A 13451-nucleotide genomic window follows, 5' to 3' on the forward strand; every position below is an offset into this window, starting at 1 on the left:
TGAACAAGGCAGTAGATTATACAAGCTTGGACAGAAAGTTAATAATGACACCAATTTTTTTTTTAATGGAATTGTTTAGTACTGTTTTACCATTTGTTTACTGTAAAAAGTGTTTATACTTTCAATGAACAAATTGAAGTCTTGTGAAAGGTTGACAGGATAACTGGCATTAACTGTCAAAATAATTTCAAACTATTGAAGTTAGCTTACAGAATAAACATGTCAATCAACCCATATGATTTTTGCTGTAATATTTTTGTTTTGAAAAGTCACTGTGACTGATAGAAAAGTGATGGTTTTAGCAACATTTTAACCTGTCTGAATGCAATCAATCATTTTGCGTCGGGGGGCTGAACCCCCCACCAGGACTTTGTCCTGGACCTACCGGGGCCTGCGGCCCCTGGACCCTGGCTACTAGGTTTTTCTGATTTCAAAAGTTGGCAGGTATGTAGACTGATTTAGCCATTCCTTTACCACTTTTGAGGTGTGTTTGGGGTCATTGTCTTGTTGGAACACCCAACTGCGCCCAAGACCCAACCTCCGGGCTGATGATTTTATCTTGTCCTGAACAATTTGGAGCTAATCCTCCTTTTTCATTGTCCCATTTAAAGCAGCAGTTCCATTGGCAGCAAAACAGGCCCAGAGCATAATACTACCACCACCATGCTTGACGGTAGGCTTGGTGTTCCTGGGACCTTTTCTACTCCAAACATATTGCTGGGTATTGTGGCCAAACAGCTCCATTTTTGTTTCATCTGACATCACATGGACACAGATAAGACCTTCTGGAGGAAAGTTCTGTGGTCAGATGTTACTTGGCGCTATTTTGCCAGCAACCTAAATGTTAACATGCTGTAACTGTTACCATTTTAGTCCATTTTTGGAATACAACTCTAAAGTCAAGATTATTGCTACTTGGCACTATCTCATACCTGCCAACTACTCCGGTTTTCCCGTAATTCGTACGGTTTTCATCAACCTATTCCGGGTTACGGTTGCAGTGATAAAAAATACGGTTTTTCATTAATTAAAAAAAAAAAAAAGGGTGAAAACTACGCGAATTGCACCTTGTGCAGACAAGATTTTTCGATCGGACACGGAGGAATTAGCGATGTAAAAGACCACGTTGGGACAAAAAAACACAAGTCTAATGCCAAGTGGAAAACTTTCAACATTTTTCGTCGCCCAAACAGATTCTTTGGATGTGATAAATGCCGAAGTTTTATTTACGGAGGCAATAATTGAGCATGGACTTCCAATCGCACTGGCTGATCACATGGGACAGTTAAATGTTTGTAATGCAACCTTTAAAAATCATTACGCGGTGATCGCGGTCCCAAAAATAAACTTTTCTTGCATGATAATGTCCAGAAAAACTCACTTTATATTACTATAGAGTCCTTTTAACGAATGAGTTTGATGGTTTATCACAAATCTTAAATGAAAGAAGTCCTTTGTTCTCCTGCACCATGCATGCGCTTTGGCCTTGCTTCGTGTTTGGTGCGCAATCTTGTCGGCTGTTTGATTGATTGATTGAAACTTGTATTAGTAGATTGCACAGTACAGTACATATTCCGTACAATTGACCACTAAATGGTAACACCCCAATAAGTTTTTCAACTTGTTTAAGTCAGGTCATGTGACCGCCTGGCTCTGTTTGATTGGTCCAACGTCACCAGTGACTGCATCTGATTGGTGGAACGGAGTCAAACGTCACTAGTGACTGTATTTTCTTGGTGGAATGGAGTGAAACGTCACCAGTAACGCAGGCACTTTGAAGGTCTGTCTGACAGACCAAAACAAACAAAGCGTGCATTAACAGATCGATACAAATTAGTAGCGAGTAGCGAGCTGAATGTAGATAAAAGTAGCGGAGTAAAAGTAGCGTTTCTTCTCTATAAATATACTCAAGTAAAAGTAAAAGTAAGTTGCATTAAAACTACTCTTAGAAGTACAATTTATCCCAAAAGTTACTCAAGTAGATGTAACGGAGTAAATGTAGCGCGTTACTACCCACCTCTGCAGCTAATAGAATGATTTAATGCAGTTGTCAGGAGGTTAAAAAAAAAAGCACTCCCCCAGAGAGTGTCTAAACACAAATAAATGACTTGGACCCCGAAAGGGACAAGCGGTAAAAATGGATGGATGGATGTTTGGAGGGATGCGGTGTCGTCCTCCATCTTTTTAGCACAATAATAATACTAAGAGGCCACAATAGTAGTTCCAGTGCACTTTGCACAAGTCATGTGTTCTTTATATTTCTTTTATGGCGTCTGCGTGCAGGTTGCTGTGCACACACCATGACAATTAAAGGTGTGTTCTTCCTCCATTTGTCCTTCCCTTTACTTCCCTCCCTTTTTGTAGTTTGTGGCTATTATTACCCTTTCCATGGCGACTGCTGCGTGCGGACGGCCTTTCAAGCCTCAGTCCGCTTCCCCTGTTCCCCTGCCAGACAACATCCGGGCCGAAGACTCCTATCAGGACATAAATGTTGCACATGTTGATACTTTTTGTGAGCTGTGGAAAATAAGGAGCTATCCAAGCAGAAAGGAGGCATGGAAAACAAACAATGTCAACAAAATGTTCAAATCACATTGAACACTTAATAATAAGATCTTAAAACTAAGGAATATGTAAGAAATGTTTCATAAAGTGTAAGAAAATAGTGTGAAAATGCAGGTTTAGTGGCAGGACGTTACAGCTGTGCTCTAAAGGGTGAGCGCGGCTACGGTGGTGTTGGTGTTAGCGCCCTTGCCTTGCATCATGCACAGACCACATTGGTCACTTTGCTGACTTTTCCTCTTTGATCCACAACATTTACACTTCCTTTCCCCACTCCATACTGTCACCTGATTGGCTGTTGGCGCGGTCACTTCCTGCGTTGCTCGGTTACCAGAGAGCGAGTGCCTTTGTTCGTGCAGCCAACTTTGCTTCCGACAAAGAAAGAAAAAAACATTTAATTTATCGTATTTATTATTAACGTCTGGAGTGGACTGATACTGTCTTTAAGTTGATTGTTTTGGGGTGACACCGAGTAGTCACAACAATTCATAAAGGTAAGCTGAAGTTGAATGACGCAGACACGCTTGTTACTGGATACTAGCTTCTGCCTTGGAGACTTTGTGTGTGTAAGTAATACGTAACTATAATTATCCATTACGTGTTGATATTGACAAATGTGCTGTTTTATTACCTACGTCTAACTTGTGTGCTTAGCTGCTGTGTAGCTGCTTGCTTCGAGTAGCCTATAGCCTAGCATGTTTACCTTTTGTAAATGACTTCAGTAAAGTAGAAGAAATTGTCTGTTTATGTCCAGCTTTGCACAAGTAAACACTCTGCAGGACTGCTTGTATCGCACATGATATCGCACACAAGTAAACACACTGCAGGACTGCTTGTATCGCACATGATATCTCACACACACACAAGTAAACACGCTGCAGGACTGCTTGTATCGCACATGATATCACACACACAAGTAAACACTCTGCTGGACTGCTTGCATCGCACATTATATCGCACACAAGTAAACACGCTGCAGGACTGCGCGTGTCGCACGTGATATCACACACAAGTAAACACTCCGCAGGACTTCTTGTATCGTACATGATATCGCACACAAGTAAACACACTGCAGGACTGCGTGTGTCGCACATGATATCACACATTCAAGTAAACAAGCTGTAGGACTGCTTGTATCGCACATGATATCACACACAAGTAAACAAGCTGCAGGACTGTTTGTGTTGCACATGATATCACACACAAGTAAACAAGCTGCAGGACTGTTTGTGTTGCACATGATATCACACATACAAGTAAACACACTGCAGGACTGCGTGTGCCGCACATGATATCACACACACAAGTAAACACTCTGCAGGACTGCTTGTATCGCACATGATATCACACACACAAGTAAACACACTGCAGGACTGCTTGTATCGCACATGTATCACACACACAAGTAAACACTCTTCAGGACTGCTTGTATCGCACATGATATCACACACAAGTAAACAAGCTGCAGGACTGTTTGTGTTGCACATGATATCACACATACAAGTAAACACACTGCAGCACTGTGTGTATCGCACATGATATCACACATACAAGTAAACACACTGCAGGACTGCTTGTATCGCACATGATATCACACACACAAGTAAACACTCTGCAGGACTGCTTGTATCGCACATGATATCACACACACAAGTAAACACTCAGTCCTGCTTGTATCGCACATGATATCACACACACAAGTAAACACTCTGCAGGACTGCTTGTATCGCACATGATATCACACACACAAGTAAACACTCTGCAGGACTGCTTGTATCGCACATGATATCACACACACAAGTAAACACTCTGCAGGACTGCTTGTATCGCACTTGATATCACACACAATTAAACAAGCTGCAGGACTGTTTGTGTTGCACATGATATCACACATACAAGTAAACACTGCAGGACTGCTTGTATCGCACATGATATCACACACAAAAGTAAACACTCTGCAGGACTGCTTGTATCACACATGATATCACACACACAAGTAAACACTCTGCAGGACTGCTTGTATCACACATGATATCACACACACAAGTAAACACACTGCAGGACTGCTTGTATCACACATGATATCACACACACAAGTAAACACTCTGCAGGACTGCTTGTATCACACATGATATCACACACAAAAGTAAACACTCTGCAGGACTGCTTGTATCACACATGATATCACACACACAAGTAAACACACTGCAGGACTGCTTGTATCACACATGATATCACACACACAAGTAAACACTCTGCAGGACTGCTTGTATCGCACATGATATCACACACAAGTAAACAAGCTGCAGGACTGCTTGTGTTGCACATGATATCACACATACAAGTAAACACACTGCAGGACTGTGTGTATCGCACATGATATCACACACACAAGTAAACACTCTTCAGGACTGCTTGTATCGCACTTGATATCACACACACAAGTAAACACTCTGCAGGACTGCTTGTACCGCACATGATATCACACACACAAGTAAACACACTGCAGGACTGCTTGTATCACACATGATATCACACACACAAGTAAACACTCTGCAGGACTGCTTGTATCGCACATGATATCACACACAAGTAAACAAGCTGCAGGACTGTTTGTGTCGCACATGATATCACACACACAAGTAAACACACTGCAGGACTGCTTGTATCGCACATGATATCACACACACAAGTAAACACTCTGCAGGACTTCTTGTATCGCACATGATATCACACACACAAGTAAACACTCTGCAGGACTGCTTGTATCGCACATGATATCACACACAAGTAAACAAGCTGCAGGACTGCTTGTGTCGCACATGATATCACACATACAAGTACACACACTGCAGGACTGCTTGTACCGCACATGATATCACACACACAAGTAAACACACTGCAGGGCTGCTTGTATCGCACATGATATCACACACAAGTAAACAAGCTGCAGGACTGCTTGTGTCGCACATGATATCACACATACAAGTACACACACTGCAGGACTGCTTGTACCGCACATGATATCACACACACAAGTAAACACACTGCAGGACTGCTTGTATCACACATGATATCACACACACAAGTAAACACTCTGCAGGGCTGCTTGTATCGCACATGATATCACATACACAAGTAAACACTCTGCAGGACTGCTTGTATCGCACATTATATCACACACAAGTAAACAAGCCGCAGGACTGTTTGTGTTGCACATGATATCACACATACAAGTAAACACACTGCAGGACTGCGTGTGTCGCACATGATATCACACATTCAAGTAAACAAGCTGCAGGACTGCTTGTACCGCACATGATATCACACACAAGTAAACAAGCTGCAGGACTGTTTGTGTTGCACATGATATCACACATACAAGTAAACACACTGCAGGACTGCGTGTGCCGCACATGATATCACACACACAAGTAAACACTCTGCAGGAGTGCTTGTATCGCACATGATATCACACACACAAGTAAACACTCTGCAGGCGTGCTTGTATCGCACATGATATCACACACACAAGTAAACACTCTGCAGGACTGCTTGTATCGCACATTATATCACACACAAGTAAACAAGCTGCAGGACTGCTTGTATCGCACATGATATCACACACACAAGTAAACACTCTGCAGGACTGCTTGTATCACACATGATATCACACACACAAGTAAACACTCTGCAGGACTGCTTGTATCGCACATGATATCACACACAAGTAAACAAGCTGCAGGACTGCTTGTGTCGCACATGATATCACACATACAAGTACACACACTGCAGGACTGCTTGTACCGCACATGATATCACACACACAAGTAAACACACTGCAGGACTGCTTGTATCACACATGATATCACACACACAAGTAAACACTCTGCAGGGCTGCTTGTATCGCACATGATATCACACACAAGTAAACAAGCTGCAGGACTGCTTGTATCGCACATGATATCACACATACAAGTACACACACTGCAGGACTGCTTGTACCGCACATGATATCACACACACAAGTAAACACACTGCAGGGCTGCTTGTATCGCACATGATATCACACACAAGTAAACAAGCTGCAGGACTGCTTGTGTCGCACATGATATCACACATACAAGTAAACACACTGCAGGACTGTGTGTGCCGCACATGATATCACACTCTGCAGGACTGTGTGTATCGCACATGATATCACACACACAAGTAAACACACTGTAGGACTGCTCGTATCGCACATGACGTCAGAAAGTTTAGATGAGAAAATCCGATACTTGTTTTAAAGTGGCTGATATCAGAGCAATATCAGTATGCAATCAAGACAATGTATGGAGTTGAGTGCATAATGAAGTGTAGTGTTCTGGTGTTTCCTGTCCAGGTGATTAGGTGTGCTGTCCTGGCTGCTGTCTTCTTATGGTCCTGGTGTTTCCCGTGCAGGTGATTAGGTGTGCTGTCCTGGCTGCTGTCTTCTTATGGTCCTGGTGTTTCCCGTGCAGGTGATTAGGTGTGCTGTCCTGGCTGCTGTCTTCTTATGGTCCTGGTGTTTCCTGTGCAGGTGATTAGGTGTGCTGTCCTGGCTGCTGTCTTCTTATGGTCCTGGTGTTTCCCGTGCAGGTGATTAGGTGTGCTGTCCTGGCTGCTGTCTTCCATCCATGAGCGAGGCGTGGGAGCGACGGCCATGGACGACAAGGGCTCGGCGGGGAAGATCAGCGTGTCCTCGGACTCTGTGTCCACTCTCAACAGCGAGGACTTTGTCCTGGTGTCCCGGCTGGGCGACGAGACGCCGTCCTCCGCCAACAACGGCAGCGACGACGAAAAGACGGGTCTGAAGGTAAGGAGGGTGAGGTGTGGACGCACCTCAGACATGTCCATGGAGAAGTCTTTGACCTTCTAGATCATTGTTTTAACACGCTAACTAGTCGCTTCTCATGCACGCTAACACTTCTCTTCTTACCTGCGTACTCTTTTCCTCCTCGCCACACATTATTTATATGCTCTAACACATCATTTTATATGGTCCACCTCATCATTTTACATGCTCCACCACATCATTTTATATGCTCCACCACATCATTTTACATGGTCCACCACATCATTTTACATGCTCCACCACATCATTTTACATGGTCCACCACATCATTTTATATGCTCCACCACATCATTTTACATGCTCCACCACATAATTTTACATGCTCCACCACATCATTTTACATGCTCCACCACATCATTTTATATGCTCCACCACATCATTTTACATGCTCCACCACATCATTTTACATGCTCCACCACATCATTTTACATGCTCCACCACATCATTTTATATGCTCCACCACATCATTTTACATGGTCCACCACATCATTTTACATGGTCCACCACATCATTTGACATGGTCCACCTCATCATTTTATATGCTCTACCACATCATTTTATATGCTCTACCACATCATTTTATATGCTCCACCACATCATTTTATATGCTCTACCACATCATTTTACATGCTCCACCACATTATTTATATGCTCTACCACATCATTTTATATGCTCTACCACATCATTTTACATGCTCTACCACATCATTTTACATGCTCCACCACATCATTTGACATGGTCCACCACATCATTTTACATGCTCCACCACATCATTTTACATGGTCCACCACATTATTTTATATGGTCCACCTCATCGTTTTACATGGTCCACCACATCATTTTATATGCTCTACCACATCATTTTATATGCTCTACCACATCATTTTATATGCTCTACCACATCATTTTATATGCTCTACCACATCATTTTACATGGTCCACCACATTATTTATATGGTCCACCTCATCATTTTACATGGTCCACCACATTATTTATATGGTCCACCACATTATTTACATGGTCCACCACATTATTTATATGGTCCACCACATTATTTTACATGGTCCACCTCATCATTTTACATGGTCCACCTCATCATTTTACATGCTCCACCACATTATTTATATGGTCCACCACATTATTTATATGGTCCACCACATTATTTATATGGTCCACCACATCATTTTACATGGTCCACCACATTATTTATATGGTCCACCTCATCATTTTACATGGTCCACCACATTATTTATATGGTCCACCACATTATTTACATGGTCCACCACATTATTTATATGGTCCACCACATTATTTTACATGGTCCACCTCATCATTTTACATGCTCCACCACATTATTTATATGGTCCACCACATTATTTATATGGTCCACCACATCATTTTACATGGTCCACCTCATCATTTTACATGGTCCACCACATTATTTATATGGTCCACCTCATCATATTACATGGTCCACCACATCATTTTACATGGTCCACCTCATTATTATGGCGGCATGGCGTAGTGGGTAGAGCAACCGTGCCAGAAACCTGAGGGTTGTAGGTTCGCTCCCCGCCTCTTACCATCCAAAAATCGCTGCCGTTGTGTCCTTGGGCGGGACACTTCACCCTTTGCCCCCGGTGCCACTCACACCGGTGAACTGAATGATGAATGATAGGTGGTGGTCGGAGGGGCCGTTGGCGCAAATTGCAGCCACGCTTCCGTCAGTCTATGTGGCAGATGTGGCTATTAAAGTAGCTTACCACCACCAGGTGTGAATGATTGATGGGTTCTACATGTAAAGCGACTTTGGGTACTTAGAAAAGCGCTATATAAATCCCAGTTATTATTATTATTATTATTATTATCATATTACATGGTCCACCACATCATTTTACATGGTCCACCACATTATTTATATGGTCCACCACATTATTTATATGGTCCACCACATCACTTTACATGGTCCACCACATTATTTATATGGTCCACCACATCACTTTACATGGTCCACCACATTATTTATATGGTCCACCACATTATTTATATGGTCCACCACATCATTTTACATGGTCCACCACATTATTTATATGGTCCACCACATCATTTTACATGGTCCACCACATCATTTTATATGGTCCACCACATCATTTTACACGGTCTACTATTATTTCATGTGGCCCACCATATCATGTTTGTTGGCCTGGTACATTGTTTTATTTGGCCAGCCACATCGATTAATTTGCTCCAGCACATTATTCCTTGTGGCCCACCATATTTTTTTTCGTGGCCTGACACATTATTTTATGTGGCCCACCATGTCATTTCTCTGTGGCTCGGTACATTATTTATGTGGCCTGATACATTATTTTATGGGGCGCCGATTACCATGTCTTTTTTTGTGGCCCTTTATTTTAGGTGGCCTGGTACATTATTTTATGCGGACCGTTGAATTCATTTATATGGCCTGTGAACGGCTGAAAATATTTAAGCACTTTTTATTTAAGCACTTTGTATTTATTATGCCATTTTTTTATGGTCTACACTTTCATCTTCTCTCATCATGCAACAAGCATTTTTTTTGTTTTTAGCAATAAATATTAAAATAGTTTGTCACCTTGACTTACAATTTTATAGCAAGTTATGCACCAATTAAAACAATAAATATTTTATAGCAAGTTATGCACCAATTAAAACAATATATATTTTATAGCAAGTTATGCACCAATTAAAACAATAAATATTTTATAGCAAGTTATGCACCAATTAAAACAAATATTTTATAGCAAGTTATGCACCAATTAAAACAATAAATATTTTATAGCAAGTTATGCACCAATTAAAACAATAAATATTTTATAGCAAGTTATGCATCAATTAAAACAATAAATATTTTATAGCAAGTTATGCACCAATTAAAACAATATATATTTTATAGCAAGTTATGCACCAATTAAAACAATATATATTTTATAGCAAGTTATGCACCAATTAAAACAATAAATATTTTATAGCAAGTTATGCACCAATTAAAACAATAAATATTTTATAGCAAGTTATGCACCAATTAAAACAATAAATATTTTATAGCAAGTTATGCATCAATTAAAACAATAAATATTTTATAGCAAGTTATGCATCAATTAAAACAATAAATAATTTATAGCAAGTTATGCACCAATTAAAACAATATATATTTTATAGCAAGTTATGCACCAATTAAAACAATACATATCTTATAGCGAGTTATGCACCAATTAAAACAATAAATATTTTATAGCAAGTTATGCACCAATTAAAACAATATATATTTTATAGCAAGTTATGCACCAATTAAAACAATAAATATTTTATAGCAAGTTATGCTCCAATTAAAACAATAAATATTTTATAGCAAGTTATGCACCAATTAAAACAATATATATTTTATAGCAAGTTATGCACCAATTAAAACAATATTTTATAGCAAGTTATGCACCAATTAAAACAATATATATTTTATAGCAAGTTATGCACCAATTAAAACAATACATATCTTATAGCGAGTTATGCACCAATTAAAACAATAAATATTTTATAGCAAGTTATGCACCAATTAAAACAATATATATTTTATAGCAAGTTATGCACCAATTAAAACAATAAATATTTTATAGCAAGTTATGCTCCAATTAAAACAATAAATATTTTATAGCAAGTTATGCACCAATTAAAACAATATATATTTTATAGCAAGTTATGCACCAATTAAAACAATATTTTATAGCAAGTTATGCACCAATTAAAACAATAAATATTTGATAGCAAGTTATGCACCAATTAAAACAATAAATATTTGATAGCAAGTTATGCACCAATTAAAACAATAAATATTTGATAGCAAGTTATGCATCAATTAAAACAATAAATATTTTATAGCAAGTTATGCACCAATTAAAACAATAAATATTTGATAGCAAGTTATGCACCAATTAAAACAATATATATTTTATAGCAAGTTATGCATCAATTAAAACAATAAATATTTTATAGCAAGTTATGCACCAATTAAAACAATATATATTTTATAGCAAGTTATGCACCAATTAAAACAATAAATATTTCATAGCAAGTTATGCATCAATTAAAACAATAAATATTTTATAGCAAGTTATGCACCAATTAAAACAAATATTTTATAGCAAGTTATGCACCAATTAAAACAATATATATTTTATAGCAAGTTATGCACCAATTAAAACAATACATATTTTATAGCAAGTTATGCACCAATTAAAACAATAAATATTTTATAGCAAGTTATGCACCAATTAAAACAATACATATTTTATAGCAAGTTATGCATCAATTAAAACAATAAATATTTTATAGCAAGTTATGCACCAATTAAAACAATAAATATTTTATAGCAAGTTATGCACCAATTAAAACAATATATATTTTATAGCAAGTTATGCACCAATTAAAACAATACATATTTTATAGCAAGTTATGCACCAATTAAAACAATAAATATTTTATAGCAAGTTATGCACCAATTAAAACAATATATATTTTATAGCAAGTTATGCACCAATTAAAACAATATATATTTTATAGCAAGTTATGCACCAATTAAAACAATAAATATTTTATAGCAAGTTATGCACCAATTAAAACAAATATTTTATAGCAAGTTATGCACCAATTAAAACAATAAATATTTTATAGCAAGTTATGCACCAATTAAAACTATATATATTTTATAGCAAGTTATGCACCAATTAAAACAATAAATATTTTATAGCAAGTTATGCACCAATTAAAACAATAAATATTTTATAGCAAGTTATGCACCAATTAAAACAATACATATTTTATAGCAAGTTATGCACCAATTAAAACAATACATATTTTATAGCAAGTTATGCACCAATTAAAACAATACATATTTTATAGCAAGTTATGCACCAATTAAAACAATATATATTTTATAGCAAGTTATGCACCAATTAAAACAATAAATATTTTATAGCAAGTTATGCACCAATTAAAACAATATATATTTTATAGCAAGTTATGCACCAATTAAAACAATACATATTTTATAGCAAGTTATGCACCAATTAAAACAATAAATATTTTATAGCAAGTTATGCACCAATTAAAACAATATATATTTTATAGCAAGTTATGCACCAATTAAAACAATAAATATTTTATAGCAAGTTATGCACCAATTAAAACAATAAATATTTTATAGCAAGTTATGCTCCAATTAAAACAATATATATTTTATAGCAAGTTATGCACCAATTAAAACAATATATATTTTATAGCAAGTTATGCATCAATTAAAACAATAAATATTTTATAGCAAGTTATGCACCAATTAAAACAAATATTTTATAGCAAGTTATGCTCCAATTAAAACAATAAATATTTTATAGCAAGTTATGCATCAATTAAAACAATAAATATTTTATAGCAAGTTATGCACCAATTAAAACAAATATTTTATAGCAAGTTATGCTCCAATTAAAACAATAAATATTTTATAGCAAGTTATGCACCAATTAAAACAATATATATTTTATAGCAAGTTATGCACCAATTAAAACAATATTTTATAGCAAGTTATGCACCAATTAAAACAATAAATATTTTATAGCAAGTTATGCACCAATTAAAACAATAAATATTTGATAGCAAGTTATGCACCAATTAAAACAATAAATATTTTATAGCAAGTTATGCATCAATTAAAACAATAAATATTTTATAGCAAGTTATGCACCAATTAAAACAATAAATATTTGATAGCAAGTTATGCACCAATTAAAACAATATATATCTTATAGCAAGTTATGCATCCACGGGGAAGACCCAGGACACGCTGGGAAGACTATCTCTCCCGGCTGGCCTGGGAACGCCTCGGTATCCCCCGGGAGGAGCTGGACGAAGTGGCTGGGGAGAGGGAAGTCTGGGCTTCCCTGCTTAAGCTGCTGCCCCCGCGACCCGACCTCGGATAA

The 13451-nt window shown here is 37.6% G+C and overlaps 1 protein-coding gene across 3 annotated transcripts in view; it reads left to right on the plus strand.

The window, feature by feature from the left end:
- rabgap1 (RAB GTPase activating protein 1) overlaps nucleotides 1-13451 on the plus strand; it is a 244158-nt gene that overhangs the window by 8846 nt on the left and 221861 nt on the right. For 2 of the 3 annotated variants that reach the window (XM_061932118.1, XM_072912694.1), the window contains exon 2: nucleotides 7183-7399. In XM_061932118.1, coding sequence (XP_061788102.1) covers nucleotides 7247-7399 — 153 coding nt within the window. In that variant the 5' untranslated portion in view covers nucleotides 7183-7246. Of the gene's footprint in view, nucleotides 1-7064; nucleotides 7400-13451 lie in introns of all 3 variants that reach the window. The other variant, XM_061932119.1, reaches the window with a different exon arrangement.

Source organism: Nerophis lumbriciformis, linkage group LG39, assembly GCF_033978685.3.
Source record: "Nerophis lumbriciformis linkage group LG39, RoL_Nlum_v2.1, whole genome shotgun sequence".
In the NCBI taxonomy this organism is placed as follows: Eukaryota; Metazoa; Chordata; class Actinopteri; order Syngnathiformes; family Syngnathidae; genus Nerophis; species Nerophis lumbriciformis.